Genomic DNA, 18,590 nt, shown 5'->3' on the forward strand with positions numbered 1-18,590 from the left:
TTCTCTTATTTTTAAAATGGAAAAAAATGATTCAAGACTAAAAGGTATTGTTTGCTCTTTTCTCCTACCCATTTGCAGAGGAAGCGGACCGAGAGAACCGGAAGCGGGCTGCCCGGGACATGAAGGATCCGGAGGATGGTAGCGCACCAAAGCAGAGCAACAAAATTACACCCTCAGATCTGATGGTACAGATCGAGGAAGGACTGGAGGCGGTAGCGGATTACGTTTCAGACGGCGTCGATGAGTAAGTAGCTTCATCTTTTATAGTCGTTATAGTAGAAATTATAGTAAAAATCCATTATCAACAGTTATTACAGTAATGATTTATGATTCGTGAGCAATTCCTTTAAAACCACATAACTTAAAAAAAGGTCTACGAAACACAAAACCAGCAAAAAAATGATCGATTGTGAGTTTTCAAAACAGTCAAGTTGCAAATTTGTTACCCTGAAGACAGGTTTATATCCGAACTCATTTCTGTAAATATTACTTTACATTTGAGATCTTTTCAATACTATGGATCGATTCGGTATAGCCCTACACTCTGAAGCTAACATAGGACCTCCGACCTTGAGCTCTCAAAAAACCATGACGAAACTATACTTTGCAATATTAGGGCACTATTTACATATCAACCTATCTTCTCTCAGCATGAAATCATTTGTGAACTATGATCTTCAGGAATCATGGGCTTTTTTACCCAACTAGACTTGTGTCGATCGGCAGACGCTTATCCTTCACATTTTACTTGCACGTTCAAGAAACTTCTTCTACCCTAGAAAATGCGTCTTGCTCTGAACGCATCCGTAGTTTCTACCTTACTAATTAGCTAGGTAATACCTGGTGATGAGGTCACGTTACGCCGACTTGAATGATTTTTACCAGCGATTTACATAGGTCGTCATACGAAATCCACTACAAAGCATGACATGTCTTATCCCTATAACTTCACTTGTCCGAAACAGGTTTTATTACGTAATCTCCGTCGACGAATTTATCCTAGAACGCAAGCGACATACTCGAAGGTCCACTGAGCCTTAGGAGTTCTGATGCCCTAGCTTAGTAGTTTCACTCGCAGGGTCGCAAGCACTAAACTCCAATGCCCTCCAACGATGTGATCATTCGACCAGTGTAAGTGATTGATACACTGGTTGTGATGGCGCTAGCATTCAAAAATTACTCCACGTGTTCCACAGCATTTTTTCGAGTCACTTGAGTTTAATGTACAAATATTTTCAACAATAGACGGAATCTGTTAAATTTAGCAACGAGAATCAATAGTTTATAATTCGAGAAACACATCCCGGTGAATTATTCAAGTATTTTTGTTCTCGCATAACAATAAGATGAGTTCCAAAATCAGCAGTATAAAATTTTTCTCGTGGCGTTCAGTTCGGTCTGGTCGAAGTCAGGCCATATAAAAATCAACTCCTCATATTAAAAATAATGATTTGGATAGTAAAATTTGAAAAATAAATTAATAATAGAATCGAATTAAAATGATTTTTTTTTATATTTCTTTCAGTAAATGTAAAAAAGTCATAGATTTGAAGATTTTCGAAGCGAATCTTATTGAGAAAAAGAATCGCATTTCTTCAAAATAAGATTAGAGAAGAATTAGAGATTAGAGATTAGAGATTAGAGAATATACTCTTAAGATCATCTTTTTTTTTCAATCTTCCCCTTTGGATAAAATTTTCAAAAGCTCGAAACACTCTTCAATAACAAAGGAATTGATCCGCCTCATTGAAACCAAAATTTAACTAACTGAGATAAATAACTCTCAATGAAAAATATTTATGAATTATTCATTAAAATTAAATGATTTACGTGAAAAGTCAAAATTTAGTTAATGGTATCATTACATGATCGGAAAACGAGGCTTCGGGAATGATGAGTTAGGTGGCGCCAGGAGCTCTGGGCGATTAATAATTTTTTCCTACGCAAGGGGAGTTATATCAGCTTATCAGTGCTCACATCTTGGCACTCCGAAACACCCATGAACTGGTAGTGTGCATTCAAACTCATGCAGTTCTTCTCAAACCGCGTTGAGCACATCTCTCAGATTTAAGCTTTTTTGTCAGATTTAAGCTTTTTTCTCAGATTTGATCTTTTTTCTCAGATTTGAGCTTTCATCTCCAATGCTCTCAATGCAAAAAGGCTTAAATCTGAGGAAAAAAAGCTTTTAAACGATTTTCACTAACACTTAGCAAATAGATATTGGTCACACGATACATAGACAAATTAATTGCAGCCCCCTGCGTACTCCATACACCGGAAACATTTGAGTGACTGTCCATCCCACTTTTGATCCTTCTATTTACAGCAATTCGTAAGCTGCGCTAACCGGTCCCTTCATACGCGCTGTTTATATTCCATTGTTGGAAAGATCAAATCAGAACCAATTCGTGGCGCTATGACAATCGTGGGGCTGTCTGTGTCTTTTCACTTTTGGCACATCCCTTTGGTCCATAACAACAGAACAATTAAAAGTCAACCTAGGTTCAGCAAAGTTACGCAATGATTACTCAAGTATACTTCTTTTTCAACCTTACCAAAAAATTTGGAGTTGAAAGGCGAGTGTTGTGAGATCATCCAGGTCTTTAACGCTGATGGTCACTTTGTGGTTAAAGATGTACATCTATGCTTTGTCTTTTATAACTTCCTCTGTCAGCACATATACAGAATGACCCATAAAAAATGCGAAAATCTATCACCAAAGTTCAAAAACCCTTTTCTTGATATTAACATGACTTAATTTTTTTTTTATTCGTACAGGCATATAGATAAACATATTTAAAAAAAAACTCTATGTGTCCACTCTCATTCTCAACTACTCTCTCCAGGCGAGATCTGAATCGGGAGCATAAATACCTTCGCAATATAAGCCCACAGCTCAGAGGTGGAAGCCTCCTGAGAATCGACACTTGAGTGACAGGGTCCATAGGCCTACGTCCACTTACGTTCTTATCAAAAAGTCGAGGGGGTTGAAATCCGGACTGCTTGGAGGCCAAAGATCATTTTGTTAAAATTTCATATTCTCCTCCAGCCAGGTTTGGGTCCGTTTCGAGTTCTGGTAAGGGCTCCATCTTGTTAGAAAATTACATTCTCGGGTTCACCGAAGTTTGCCCGAATGTATGGAAGAACCCGAATCTTCAAAAAGTTTATGTGGACTTCAGTATTAACTTTCACTCCAGATTTAATGAAAACAGGAGGCATCTTCAATTCATTCGAGGCAACTGCTTCAAATACCATGGCTGCGGTGAGATGCTCAGCAGTAAACAAAAATTTCACATTCTCTGGTGGAAGATGCTTAGCTTTCATGATTGAAATATAGGGGAGAATGAGGATACTTGATCCCTGGGGATACTTGATTCCTTAGCTATTTCTTGAAACTGGAATGGCTTACAAGGATCAAATTTTCTTGAAAAATATGCTAAATGGAGCAAAACAATCATGCTATTAGCTCAAAAAATTTCAGCAAAAAAATTTTTTGAGTTATTGAATTTTGTTCGACAAATTTCACAGAATGCGACTTGAAGATCTTTTTTTATCACTTTAAATTGTTTCTGACATGAAAAAATTAAATCACTTATGCATGTTCCAATGCATAAATCGATAGAGTGTAACATGAACTTGAAAATACCATATTTTCAAAACAATGGTAAACTCTCAACATTTTTCAGATAAAGTTTACTAAAATTTTCATTTTGGGTTCAATCGATCCCTAGATTTCAAAAAGATATTTTTTCTTCTAAAAAGATCGTGATCATTGCTAATTAACAGATTACGATTATTTATCCAATAACTGATATTTATATAATTATTGTCTGGCAAAAAAGGCTAAGAAAATTGATTTTCTCTTAAATTCAGAAAATAGCGCCTTAAAGTATGCAATGAAATTAGGGTTGAGACATAGTTTTGGAATTTTCTTCTTCTGACATTTATAAATTGTGAAAAAAAAATTAACAAAATAGTCAATTGACATTCTTTTTTGAAATTTTGTTTGATTTTTTCCAAGGACTAGGGCCCCCACAATGAAGGATCAAGTCTCCTTCAAAAAAGGATCAAATCTCCCTTAACTTCAAAAATATAGCAATTTTTTTACTTCCACAAAAATGCTTCTAGTTCATTTACGGGTTCATGTACCGTTCCAACTTTTGGAGCATATAAACTTGATGTTACACGCCGTCAGAAAATGCAAAATACGGCGAGTTGCTAAATTTTTCCGAAAAGATATGATAAAAATCTGAAAAGGGGATCAAGTATCCCCATTCTCCCCTACCGATCCGTACGTAAATTAGACACCAGATCAATCCCAAAAAAAATTTAAGACTAGAAATCGCTTCGAGCGCTCAAGTCGCAGTGCTTTAATTCGTTCTGTTATTAAATGGCGCTTTGCTCTTGCCTTTAATGATGCATTTCAGTCATCTTTGATCAATCGTTGCATGAAAAAAAATTGAGATATTCGCTTCCTTTGCCAGCCTCTGGATTGATAAAGTCTGTTTCACATAGATTCTGGTCGGATAAAATAGATCATTTCTCCGCAAAGAAATAAAGTATAAAAAAAAGTAAAAATGTCATTTTGTAGGGTTTCTATTGCACTTTAAGGAAAAAATACTTAAAAATCATTCGTCAGCTTTTCGGATGAATTTTCGAACTTTTTTTTTGTGATACCACCCATCATTTTCTGCACAGTACTGCTGGTAACCTCATTCGCCATCTTGTTCCACCACTTTTCCATTTGAGGGGGTTTTTCATGGTTCTGCCACATTTCTTCAGTTTGCCCTTAACTATTGCCCAATATTGTAACGAGTCATGAGATTATGAGAGAGGCTTGGCGAAATTTGTGGCCAATCTAAATAATTGAATCAAAGTGCTGATGGGCGAAGGCTATTTGGTTATCGGCTTATCGCCGTGCACTCGGTAATAATGGGAAAGATTTTGCGGCTTACATGCGTGCTCTCCTCCGTGTGATACGCCCACTTCCGGTGCACACCCTGGAGTGCTTGGATTTCTCCGGATGACGTCTGCTTCGTGACCCACGCTCTGCTGATGCGCCTGGAGTTCTTCAAGCTTTCTGGAACTTGCTGGCCGGCTCGGAATTTGCCGTCGCACCGAACGCCTAGCAGAGACAGCACTAATACTTAACCCAGACCGCTCGTTAAAGATCCGTGGCACTTTGTTTCCTCCTCCGCCGCGTGACCACTGATCTCTTTTCTTCGAGGAACTTCCCCAGTGGTACCACGCTGTCCAAACGAACCCACACGCACTCCCGTCACTCGACTCGGGGTGATTTCAATCGCACACTTCCGCCAGCCCAAGAATGAGCCCGAAACCTAACCTTCTGTTCCCGGATAATTTGAACTCCGAGAGAAGTCAACTTTTCTGGGCGACGTCGAAAGGTCACTCCTTTTCTCCGCGTTTCAAACACGAACCAGCTTCCGAGGCAGCTATACGCTGAAATTCCGGCAAGAATGGAGCTTGATTTTCCGCTAGAGAAAGATTTTTTGCTGAATCCAAATTTTCCAGCCGCCTATCGAAAACGCACCGATCCTTCCTTTTTTACTCGCCGCGTGGCATCCCTTCGCCCCCCCCCCCCCCCCACGATTTCGAGGAGGCCGAGTTGAATTCGGTTGTTTTGTCGCAAATTTTCTTGTCGGGTTCTTGTTCCGACACACGGTCATGTCCCCTCGACCAATGTTACAGCACTGTGATTCGCATTTACCCATTTTTGAGTGCATTATCCGTATTTACACACATTTGATCTAAGTAACGTTACAATATTTATCGATGGGACGAAAATCCGGACAGTTTGGTGGATTGATACTTTTTTCAACAAAATTGATCTAGTTCTCCTTATACCACTTAACGACATCCCGGCTGTAGTGGCAGCTTGCCAGGTCCGGCCAGAACTTCACCGGACCTTTGTGGGACCGAATGAATGGCAAAACCCTCTTCTGGAGACATTCCTCTTTGTAAACTTTTCCATTCATTGTGTCCCCAGTGATGAAAATCTTAGTCTTCTTCCCACAGCTACAGATCCCTTGCCAAATCATCAACTTACGAGCAAATTTATCTGCGAAAACAAACTTGAATCTACCCGCAACACCGGGTACTTGTCCAAAATCCATTTTGACGTAAGTTTCGTCGTCCATCAAAATGCATCCGTTGTACTCGGTCAACACTTTCTCGTACAAGTTCCTTGCCCTGGTTTTGGAAACCAGGTTTTGTTTCAGCGTCCGGTTGGGGTGTTTGCTTGCATGATACAACCGCAAGCCTTCTCGAAAACAAATTCGTCGAGCTGTACTGTGGTTCGTCTTGAACTTTTTCGCCAAATCACGCAAGATTCCGGGATTATTGTGAACTGATCGAATTACCTTTGCTCGCAGCTTCCGGTCATATGTTCCACTTTTACGCCTGGTTTGTTTTGCTCAATCCACCGTTAGGGTCTCCCGGTAACGTTGCAACACCGAATTTACAGTCGATTTAGGGTATTTCAGGAATTTCGCGATCTTTACCCCTGACCACGTTGGTTTCTCTACGTGAGTGTGCAGAATTTTCTCTTGCCTTTCGCGTTCCATCGTCGATAACTTTTGACTGACTGCTTCAATCTTGATGAAATTTCCACCACTAAGTAAACAAACCATCCGGATCAAAAAACTGTCAATAGGTTCGCGATGTGACAACTAGGGGCGCTGCAGTAAAAGAAAAGATGCGACCAGATTCTATGTGAAACAGACTTTATTACTAGATTCCGCTCCAGTTAGGTCTTGAACAGTTTTATCATAATTACAGTGCGTGCAGACCGTGGCATTCCACTATCCGTCTTCCTTGGACTTGTTCATGGAGAGAACATTTTTAATACGCGATAAACAGTAGCTTGATGGCACCCTCACCATCTCTTTTGTGTACATCTTGCAGATTTAGCTTACACTGTATTAATACATTGTTCACGTCTATTGATAGATGAAAGTTAGTGCTTATACACCCAAATAAAAATAATCCTCAAAAATCGTCAAAAACAACTGAAAACAGACTCATAGTTTTTATTCATTTTTATGTGTTAGGTATGTATGAGGTCTTGGTACTTGAAATACTTCTTGGAGTTAAACCTTAAGAACCCCTACTCGACCTATGCCTATAACCTGGATCATTATGTCACCAGGTCCAGGACCTGCAGTTTATGTATATCTCACACGTAGTAGGACAACGCTACTTTTGGGGAATATCCTTACAGTGTCGTTTCATACGTTTGGAACTGTGGCTTCTCCACAGTGATTATTGTAAGGAAAAAGAAAATCACGCAAGGTAGGGCAATTCCAGTTAAGCTATCTGTGGCGGAGTAGAGTGAATTTTATTTACCGGGAATCATTCGAGTTGTATCAGAGCACGCTTGAATGTGTGTAGCCAACTTTGCTCCCAAGCCGTGTGATAAAATTAAGTCGAACATCTTCACGAAGCTCAAGGACCCAATACCGTTAATGCAGCAAACGAATGTCGTGTACGCCATCTCATGCTCTTGCGGTAACGAGTACATTGGACAAACTTCTCAAACATCGTTCAAACGCATCAAGCAGCACGAGAATAACGTACGCCTAAAACAAAAATCCACGGGGTTGGCGCAACACGCTTTAGACAACGGTCCTGGTCATGTTTTTGGTTTCTCTAAAACGAGAATATTGGAGAGAATTACCAACACGACCCACCGACGGATAGCCGAAAAATTACACATCAAAATGCGAGAGAATCGAGCGGTAAACATCCAACAGGATACCAAAGGTATCTCAAGTGTCTACAACGGTCTGTGGAAAAAGCTACGAGAAAAAGACGACGCGGAAGTCAGGCGGAAAACAGTAGTAGCGTCGACAGTTAGCGGCAGCAGCAGCAACAACAGTGACTGCGAAAATTAAAATTTGATTGCCCCAGCAGGCGTATAATAGCTTTAGTGTAAGAAGATATTTTTTAAATTTTTAATTGATAAGTTAATTTTTTATTTTTTTTCCGTTATTTAAACAGTTCTGAAGATGGTTGAAAATTTTTAATAAAGTAAACCGAAACGTAAACTAAATGGAAGTTATTTTAAAATCACCGAGAAAAATCAACCGAAAATCGAGAAGACAACTTTGATTCGTTAAACATGAATCAGACTTTAAGCGCCTTTAAGTACCGTAAACTGGGGGAACTTTGATCACTTTTTTCATTCATTTTCGAATATTTTGGAAGGGGTTGCTCTTTCGTAATACTTCAAAGCTTTAAAACCCTTACTGAGGTGAGGAGTATTAAACATGATCATTGATTGCAGTAAATTCAAACGACATTGGTGGTTATAATTAAACGTTTGTTACAAAACCAGATTTCGAGTTTCGGGGTAATTTTGATCACTCTGGTTTTTACGTATCTCAACATCATCAAATTTATTGTTTTGATGCCATTAAGCACAGAATGCTCAAAACATCGATAACTGTATTTTTTTGTTTGGACTCAATTGAATTTTTCAACGTTTTCTTTCGAAAACAAATATACTCGAAAGATGGACAATGTTGCTGCATACATTTAGGGGCAAAAATTATAAACCTTTCCTAATATTTTTTGGCCTCAAAAACAAATAAAATTTTACCTTCATGCAATTCCCCAAGTCCTCGTTCTATTCCCATGTTCTTTGTTTCTTCAAAATGAACCATTTGATAGGGGTTTTAGCCATTTTTTCAATTCGGGCTTTTTCATGGAAAATGACCGTTCGTTTTCATTATCCAAAAATTATCATCAAATGACCATAAAAATACCACTTAAACTAAACCTAAACCAAGAAAAAAGATTAACTTTCACATAAAACAACCCATTTGCTCCTAAATGCTTAAATTTGATCAGGAGAGATGTTTGTTTGTAAGCCTTCAAAAAACCAGATATTTCAAGATTTTAAAATGATATTTTAAGTAATATAAAAAATCTCCTAATAAAAACCAAATTAAGGTTATTGGTAACTCAATTTACAGGCTTTCAAACGTAGTAAACAGTTTTTAGATATTTTAACTTCATACATAATTAATGAAGATTATCTGCAAAAATTTCATGTTGATCAAATTTACCCCGCTGATCAAAGTTCCCCCAGTTTACGGTACCTAGTTTAGTTTCGTTTAGTAGGTCGGGAATCGTGTCGTTCAAAGGCAAGGTGAAATTGAAAACTCAGTAGAATCAATCTAGCGATATTACGTTAAATCATTTCGAGTTTTCAATGGTAGAAATCTGTGACCAGATCGTCACCCGATCGGGAGGGAAAAACTAAATTATATTAAGATGAGATATTTTGATACTATTTTTTTCCTATCTAAATGAGTTATTATTCAGTATCCGTAGGATGTTAAAATATCTAAAGTTATATAAAAAAATCTATGCGATCATAGCTAAATTATATAAATTTAAGATATGCTTATTTCATGATTTCATGGAATGTCGATAAACCGCATTATATGCTAAAACCTTTCTCCATTTTTGGTTTCCCAAAAGTGGATTCAATTTTATGGATCTGTTGAGCGAAACTCTTTAATGCACGGTTTGGGACGTTGACTTCGATGTCCGTGTTTCATAAAAAGTAGCACGTATATCAAAATATGATATAATCATTTTATTTTAGAACAATCCGAAAAAAATCTTTATCATTGACAATGAGCTCAACCCCATTCAAGTCTGTCAATCAGAATAAGATATAATTCAGATCGAAGAAACTTAAAATCGAAAATTTAGAGTACTTAATTATAACTGAATCATATGTAAATATCTTGGTGAGATACGTTTGAGTTATTATTTTAATATGCTCTCCTGATCGGGCAGTAATTTTGTTCATGATATGAGGATACTTACTTACCCGCTAGAACTATCTAGAGCAGGGTTGCAATCCGGACGGTCGTCATCCTCATAAGCAAAGTTGCCGAAATCACAGAAAAATCTGTAATTTTACAGAATTTTTAGCAAACAAACACAGAATTTTAGGAATATTCACAGATGTCACAGATTTTTGAAATTTTGTACGTGCTCCCAGCAGTTTAATGTTTTATGTCAATATAAATTTCGGATTTCTAAGTTCAGAATGGAAAAATATGATAAGATTAGTGAGGTAAATTGGCTGAAGTAAAATGTTAAAAACAGTCGAGTTTTGCTTCTAGCCTTCGTCGGAGTCGGATGTTTTTAACTCTCGATCCTCGATCAAAAGGCAGTAATTTCTTTCTATTGATAAAGTGTTGTAGAGCGCGTGGTGATGAGCCCATCACCGGGTGACCATCCAAACCGGACCATTCCGGAATGGATGGATGCCCAAAGTTTACACGGTCGGTTATACTATTTAACGCTTCAAGGTGCTAAAGGAAAACAATTGCCTAAAAACCCGTTCTTGATTGGACGTTCCATCGAGAATTTTGCGGGTAAAATTGAAGGAGCCTTTTACGAAAAGTCCCGGAATTGGTACGTGCTTAAGATCAGGAACAAAAACCAAGGAAGACAGCTGACAACGTTAACTACCTTATTAGATGGTACACCGATTATGATAGGTCGTCATCCAAGCCTAAATCAACGGAAATTAGTGGTCACCTGCCGAGAAGTGGATGGAATGGAAGATAAAATACTGCTAGAAGAATTATCCTCTCAAAAAATCATCGACGTCCGCCGCATAACCAAAAAAACCAACGCAGGGATCATAGGAACATCAACGTTGATTTTAACAATCAACAGCACTATAATCCCGGAATTTATCCATTTCGGACTCCTTCGTGTTCGCACCCGCATATATTATTCGCAGCCTCTATTATGCCGACAATGTTTGCAATACGGTCACCCTAAAAGCCGTTGCAAAAATCTGTTGGCTTGCAAAAATTGCTCCCGAAGTCATGATAGTGCCGATTGCCAAGCCGAACCCTTTTGTGGAAACTGCAAAACAACAGGTCATTCCCCTTTGGATAGAAAGTGCCCCATTTGGACAGCAGAATCAGCAGCACAAAAACTCAGCACCGACAAAAATATCCCGATCAACGAGGCCCGACGAATGATAACCACGAGCAGCAGCACAACCAGCTACGCGAACGCAGTTAAAGCCAACCAGAAACAACAGAGTACAACACATCAGCCACAAGATAAAACAAAAGAAGAATCAAACCAACAGACGAGCCAGAACCAAAAAAGAACGCTAGAAAAACCACACACTCAAACAGCACCGCAACAATCCTCCCAGACTGATGTCATTAGTTTGGGTTCAGATTCACCGCCTCGAAAAAGGACCCCTCTTCCATCCTCTCTTCCTGCAACTTCGGCAAAAGAAGTTGTTCGTGAAGAAATGGTATCACACTCTACCCGATCAATCGTGACGCGCAGTATGCAGCAAGTGCGGCCACCAGAGAAATCCTAATATCCTCTCTTCCTCATATCCACCACTTCCTATTTCCTCCCATATCCCCTTTCCACATATAATTTAATTAAGTGACCCTCGGCAAATTATTACTTTATATTTAAGTTAAATGCCTAATAAACGTTAATTAAAAAAAAAAAAAAAAAAAAAAAAAAATGTTAAAAACATCAAATTTTCCATGAAGACGAACACGAAAACGCCCGTTTTAAGATTCTAAATTTATTTCTTTTTTTCTCCCCGCAGCTACGTTTCATCGGACAGCAAATCGGCGATGCTGCAGCAGCTCAAGAAAACCGCGAACGGCAAGACGGACCTGGGCCAGATAGTGCACATCCAGAAACTGCTAGGTATGAACTTCGAGCGGGAACCGGAAGCGAATGCCACCATGGTCGATGGAAATCAACAACAGCAAGCGAGTGTTGCACGTTCGGAGCGGGATTTCGATGACGATGTCTCCGCAGTGGAGGATGGTTTGGTGGATTACGGATTTGGCGCCGGGCCGGAAAAAGCAATTGGTAGAGGCAAGCGAGAGGGTGACCAGAGTACTGAATCTGATAACAAAAGTGGTGAAGAGGAGGAGGACGGTGGAGGTGGGTCCAACAAAAGCGAAGATGGCGTAGGAGAAGAAGAAGAAGCGAGAGCGCTTGTTGATGTCGAAGAAACGGACGAGGAGGAAGACGATGAGGAAGAGCACGAAACTGGCCGCGCCGGGGCTAAACAGAGGATCAAACGGCGCAGTACGATTTGTTGTGATTCTTTTGACCCCCCCGACCAGAAAACTATTTTTCCAACTGGGCCCACAACAATACTTTTTTCGTGGTGGAATTTCAAGAAACCCCACCCAAATCTTGTTCTATTCTTTTACAGATTTGTACAATTTTTCCACAGAACTTTCGGTTACATGTTGTAGTTTCCAAATCTACCACGACTTCCCAAAACATGTAAGATTTTTCATGTAAAAAAACATTATCCTTTTCAGCAAACGTACCAAATTCTTCTACGCTGCCGTCAATGGCGAAAATTTCTTTTTGGTGTTTTTCAAAAAATTCAGCGCTTCTCTAAAAAAACAAACAAGAAGAGCGCATCCCCATTCTATATTATTGTGTAAAATTCTCTCTTACGACCTATACCCTCATTATAAACCCGTAGGGTTTCCAGGAGGTTCAATTCATCTCCACTTCGATGAACACCTCTATCATCTTAGAATGCCCTCTCAAACTAGAACATTTCGATAGATTATCATCGCCCATTCCCAGTTTCTATTCTTCTCAGTAGTCAACCCTCTGAATCCATTAATCATTTATTTCTTACAGCCATTTTTACATACGCGTCATAGACCACGCTGCTCGGTAACAGACTAATCGACAGTAAACCAAAGCCAAAAACAAGAAATTGCTTCTCAGTTTACAATTATTTACAACTTAGTGTCATTTTACAACCTAGTCATGTTAGAAAAAAAAAAAACCGTAGTTAGAATAGTTAAGTGTTGTACCTATAGCCGACCCCCACCCACCCACATTTCCCACCTGTAAACAGAGATCATTCTAAGTGTGATGGAAAAGCGAAAATTTACATTCGTTGAGTTGTTGTTTATTTTTTATTTTGTCTTTCCAGTTCCCGGTTCTAAATCCATGTTTAATGTTATAAATTATGAGATATTATTTCTGTCTCTGAGTTTTAAGTTCTCAGCTATAAGTTCTGAATTCTTTATCCTTAATTTAAGATCTGAGTTCAGAGTTATGAATTGAGAATTGAAATTTTATAATATTTGTTACTTTTAATTTAATTTAATTTAATTTATTAGAGAGGCTTGCTTGGTAGATTTGCCTCTAATTTGTTACTTAGGTCTTTAGGTTCTAATAAGGTCTGTGTTCTAAGTTATGAGATCCTATTTCTGAGTTCTGGGTTCTGAATTCCAGTTTCTAGATTATGAGTACTTAGTTCTTAGAAATGGCATTGAAAATGACATTGAAATTGGGGAATTTTGATCACAACAAGATCATCCTATTTCGGTAAAAAAATGAATAAATAAATCAAACTAGGAATAAAATGAATGAAATAAGTTAATGTAATTAAAATGTGATGATAAAATTTGAGTCCTCAATTTGAAAAAAAAAATCATAAGTTTCTCAATCGGTGTATATTCAAGATGCTTTTCAACTACACGCTCCTTTTTTCAAACTCAAAATTAAGTTGTTTTGGTTCAAAACAGCACTTCAGTGGCAGCCCTCAACTTTGAGTTCCACTGAGCAATCGCAAAACTAAATTCTGACTCGAACTCAAAACTAAATTCGACAGCCGGACTCAATTACGATTTTTTCATGCCTTTATTCGTAGCTACTCAAAATGCAATTCGGCAGCCGAACTCGCTTAGTCCTTTCAGTTCAACATACACAAAGAGGATTCAAATTTTAGTTCATTAGATCGATCGATGAGTTTGACTGGGCAGTCGCAAAACTAAGTTCTCACTCAAACTCAAAACTAAGTTCGACAATCGAATTCCATTTTGACCTTTTTATGCCTTTATTCGTAGCTACGCAAAATGCAGTTCGGCAAAAATGGCACAAATTGGATTAGTTTTGAGTTCGCAGTTAGAACTCCGTTTTGAACCATCGTAATGAGGAACTTAACTTAAAGTTCAAAGAATCGAATAGTGGGTAGTTAAGAAAGGTGGTCGAAATCCTAGAAGAATTTATGATTTCACAGGCGTATAAGCGAATTTCGCCAAAGAATCTGGGTTACAGTTTACATTCTTGATTCTTGAAGTTTTGTAAAGATTAAAAAGAAAAAAATCTAGTCTTAACCCTTTAGAGTTCAAATTTGGTTTTTTTTTCTGTAAAATTAACAGAGGCTTAGTTTTATCATTAGAAACAACTCTTGTTCAACAAAAACTTCATAGATGGGAAAAAACAATTTTTTTTCCAATTTTTTCAATAATTGCATAAGCACAGGGGCTAAGGAACTTGACTTTCAGTACTTTTTCGGTTGTAGTTTTTAGATCATTTTCCTAAATTTTGAAACATATTAACACTGATTCAGAGCTATATTTTTATGTAGTTCTAGTTAAAATTGACCCACAAAAAACTGAGATATTTTAACTTTTCTGGAAAGTAAATATTGTGCATATTTTTCGAACTGTTGCCGTACTTTCCCAATTTATGTTTCATCTCTCCTTCCTAACTTAGGATATTTTTGTTCTCAAAAAACCAATCCAGAATGGTGGTAACTCTTTGAACTAACCGTCAATCCTCTATTTTAGAAAAAAAAAAAATACTTTGACTAAGGATTTCTGAGGCTATTTTTCAAATTGATCATTTTTCATAAAATAGATCTATTTACAGTTTTCTCATGTTTAAAAGTTTCTCCTAGCTGTTACTTTTGGAAACTGCTAGTCAAACAGTTTTCAGAAACAAGAATTGATAGATTATCATATTTTTAATCATTTCACTAGAGGGTTAAATTCGAAAAACAAATGTCTCGATTTGGTTTTTGGGTGATATGATATTTATTGTAAAATCTTACTCAAAATCAACAAAATATAATTCAAAACTATGGATTTAGCTGCAAGAAAAAGTTTTTCGCTATTCGAATATTATCATCTTTGAAACTTCGCAACTAGCAAAAAGCAGTCATGTGATTTATCTCTTTTTTCTTGGTTTATTCATTCCGAAAATGGTAAAAAAAATGGGAATTTTGGATCTTTCGGAATATTTACAATTTGGTTACATTTCCTTCATACGAATGTCGATTTTGGCAAAACAAATCTCGAAATTCATTTTTGCTTGAAAAAATCAAATATTATACAATTTTTTCAAGCAAAAACGAATTAGGTCGGAAAAATTTTTAAATCCTTCTTTTGTTACTTGGAGTTGAAACATCACGGGAGGGGGATAATTAAAAATAAATCCAAATATTCAATAAATTGATATAAATTGGACAAAAGCTTGCTTGCAACAAACCTGCATACAATCTACATTGCACAACATCGAAAAATCGATGGTTGAAAAAATTCCGAATAGAAAAGGGGATACAAATCCGATCTCCTACAGTTTGACTTTCGCTCTTTCAACAGTTTTAATGTTCGGAGAATTAACCAAATTTTTCAATAAAAATACCTTAACCCTTTAATGCATAGTGTTGTTTTAAAACAACACTAATCGAAATCCAAATATCTCGAAAACGCGTGGAAATTTTTGAGTGATGTATTCACAAAAAATATTCTAAAGATTAAAAGAAAGTAGTCCATGGTATTTTTATTGCGATATTCTAACGTATGTGTGAGATATCGAACAAAGTATGTGAAAAAATTGCAAAAATCAAATTTATTTATTTTTTTGAAAAAAGTAGTTTTTGGAAAGTCGTTGTTATTTCTTCAGAATTGCAAGTTCTAACAAATTTTTTAATGTTAATCAATCAGAAACACCTTCCTGCACCTAATTATCAAGGTTTGGAAGAAATTGGTAAAATCGTATTGTAATTAATTAAGAATTTCAAAAAATATTTTTCAACTTTGATTGGCTATAACTTTTATAATACTCAAAACAACGACTTCAAACCTGTTGTGTTGTGTTATTCGAATTAAAATGTTATTATTTCAATGAATCAATAGCTGATATTCTCATTTAAAAAAAGTCATGCATTAAAGGGTTAAACTATATTTATTCCCCCCATCGGATTTTTTGGAAAAATCAAATAGAGGGGGGGGATGGGTTACAAGAAAAGAATTTGATATTTTTTCCAGCCTTAATTGTTCCTCTCTCTAAGATTTTCAATTTTTTGTTCATTTTTTATCTATTTTTTATTGTTTTCCCTTTTCGTTCAAAATACCTATGTTCAATTGCTAATATTTTTTTTAATTTGTGATCATAATTTAAAATGTTCGCACTTCGTGCTAATTATGTAGTTACTATTTTTTGTTAATTTTTAATATTTTTGTGTTTTTAAAAATAAGTTTTTGATTTTTTTCTCTTATTTTATTTTTTATTTTTTGTTTCTCAATACTATTTTACTAGTTGACTGCTATTTGCTGTACTCTCAGCATAATTTTTAATTCTATACTTTCCGTTTTTTTTTTCAACTTTAGTTTTTTTGTGCCTTTTTTCATTTTTTTTTTTGTATTCTTCTGTTTTGTATTTCGACTAGTCGTTTTTATTTAATTTGTTCAGAATTCATTGAATTTTTCCATTCTTTTGGTTTTCATTGTTGTGTTTTTTTTCTCATTATTCAAGGTTTTTTCCTTTTTTGTTTTTTTTTTTAATTTTGTTGTAATTTTTTGTTATGTATTTTAATTTTGATTTAATTTTTTATATTTTCTTTTTTTTTTAATTTTTGTTCATTTTTTTCAATTTTTTTATATATTTTTTTTTGTTATTTGTTTCCATTTTTTTATTAATTTTGTTAATTTTTTTCATATTCTTTTATTTTATTTTAATTAATTGTTTTTATTCTTTTTTATTTTTAATTCATTTAAAAAACTATTTTTTTTTATTTTTTAGTTTTTTTTTCTTTTTTTTATATAAATAGATTTTTTATTTTTTTTTCAATTTTTTTTATTTTTTTTTATTTTTTTTCAATTTTTTTTATTTTTTTCAAATTTTTTTATTTTTTAATTTTTTTTAGAATTTTTTTCAATTTTTTTTATTTTTTTAACTTTTTCTGTTCTTTTTTTTTAATTTTTTTTTGTTTTTTCTATTTTTTTTTTTGTTTTTTTTTTCTTGTTTTTTAATTTTTTTGCATTTTTTTTCTATTTTTTTAATTTTTTTTTGTTTTTTTATTTTTTTCGTGAATTTTTTTTAATTTTTTTTTAATTTTTTTTTTTTTTTTATTATTTTTAATTTTTTTTTTTAATTTTTTTTTTTTATTTTTATTTTTTTTTTTTGTTCTTTTTATTTTTTTTTTAAATATTTCTGTTGCTTTGGTTTTTTGTAGTTTTTATTGTGTTTTTTTTTAATTTGGTTGAGGATTTTAATTATTTATGTAGTTTTTTTCAAGTTTTCAGTTCTGATTTCTATTTTTTTACTTTTTTCATTTTTAAAACTTAAATTAGTTTTAATTTGTTTTAGGTTTTTTTTTTACTTTTTACAATATTTTTGTTATCCTTTTTTATTTCTAAATATGAATCAAAAATAAGTTCGGATTTATTATCTGTATGAACAGCGAATTTTGTACGTGAAATAGAAGTACGGTATTTATACTTAAGATTGAAACTTTTTTTTTCCATAAAAAATATTGCTAGAAAATTTGAAATAAAAAAATCCATGAACCATGATTTTGAGCAATTGATTAATGCATCCCATTATTTTGCATTAGTTCGATAAAGTTGGATGGAAATTAAAAAATCCAATTTAATTTACCTTAGCAAAATAAACTTTATCTCAAAGCATTTTGAAATAACAATTTTCGCATAAGAATTCAGAACTCAGATTTGGAGATTTAAAATTTTAGAAACAAATATTTGAACCTGTATCAGAGTACCAGTTTAAGAATTTGGAAATTTTGGACAAAAAAGAAGTTTGTGCACATTCCAAATTTAATAATTTTTTAAATGCCTTACTCAAACCGGGTTTTTTTTTTTTATTTTTCACATACAACCATTTCCATCTCTAGGTTATTCTCAAAACTTTAACATAAGGTATGAAAAAAAATCCACACAAAAACGGTCACCTTCAAGCTTGAAACACCTGCTTGAGATGCTTTTATTTGAGTTATTTGTCCAAGAGGATAAATTTACCTAGAAAATGACAAAGATGCTTTTTTTGATTTGGTTTCATTTTAAAAGTACTGCGATCTTTCTCAGTTTTTGCCATTAATATTTGAAATCCAAAAATCAAAAATTTTGTTTCGAACACAAAATCTTTAGAATTTGGTCAAACGCAATCGTATCTTATGTATAGAATGCCGAATTTAGGCGTTTTCTCAGCTTAGATTTCATCGTGTGTTAAGTTTATTTTGTACTAATGAACTCGATTAATTGAGTATTTATCGAAAGCATCAAGTTAGTATTCTAGCTAAATTTTCTCCTCAATATGTAGATGTTTGTGTTTGTGTGTGTTGTTTGACAAACACTTTTTTTTGCATGCCAATTATGTTTTAAGTGTGCGTGATTTAAATATCGATCATTAAGAATCACATTTCATCCAACATATAGATCGTCGTAGCCTTCATACCTTCATACAATCATAGATTATGAAATACA

The 18,590-nt window shown here is 35.0% G+C and overlaps 1 protein-coding gene across 4 annotated transcripts in view; it reads left to right on the forward strand.

Annotated features, from left to right (window-relative positions):
• LOC129755278 (uncharacterized) overlaps positions 1-18,590 on the forward strand; it is an 84,081-nt gene that overhangs the window by 54,645 nt on the left and 10,846 nt on the right. For 2 of the 4 annotated variants that reach the window (XM_055751694.1, XM_055751698.1), the window contains exons 3-4: positions 79-244; positions 11,639-11,985. In XM_055751694.1, the coding sequence (XP_055607669.1) occupies positions 79-244; positions 11,639-11,985 (513 nt within the window). The remainder of the gene's footprint in view (positions 1-78; positions 245-11,638; positions 11,986-18,590) is intronic. The other 2 variants (XM_055751695.1, XM_055751697.1) reach the window with 2 other exon arrangements.

The sequence above is a fragment of the Uranotaenia lowii genome, chromosome 3 (assembly GCF_029784155.1).
Source record: "Uranotaenia lowii strain MFRU-FL chromosome 3, ASM2978415v1, whole genome shotgun sequence".
Taxonomy (NCBI): domain Eukaryota; kingdom Metazoa; phylum Arthropoda; class Insecta; order Diptera; family Culicidae; genus Uranotaenia; species Uranotaenia lowii.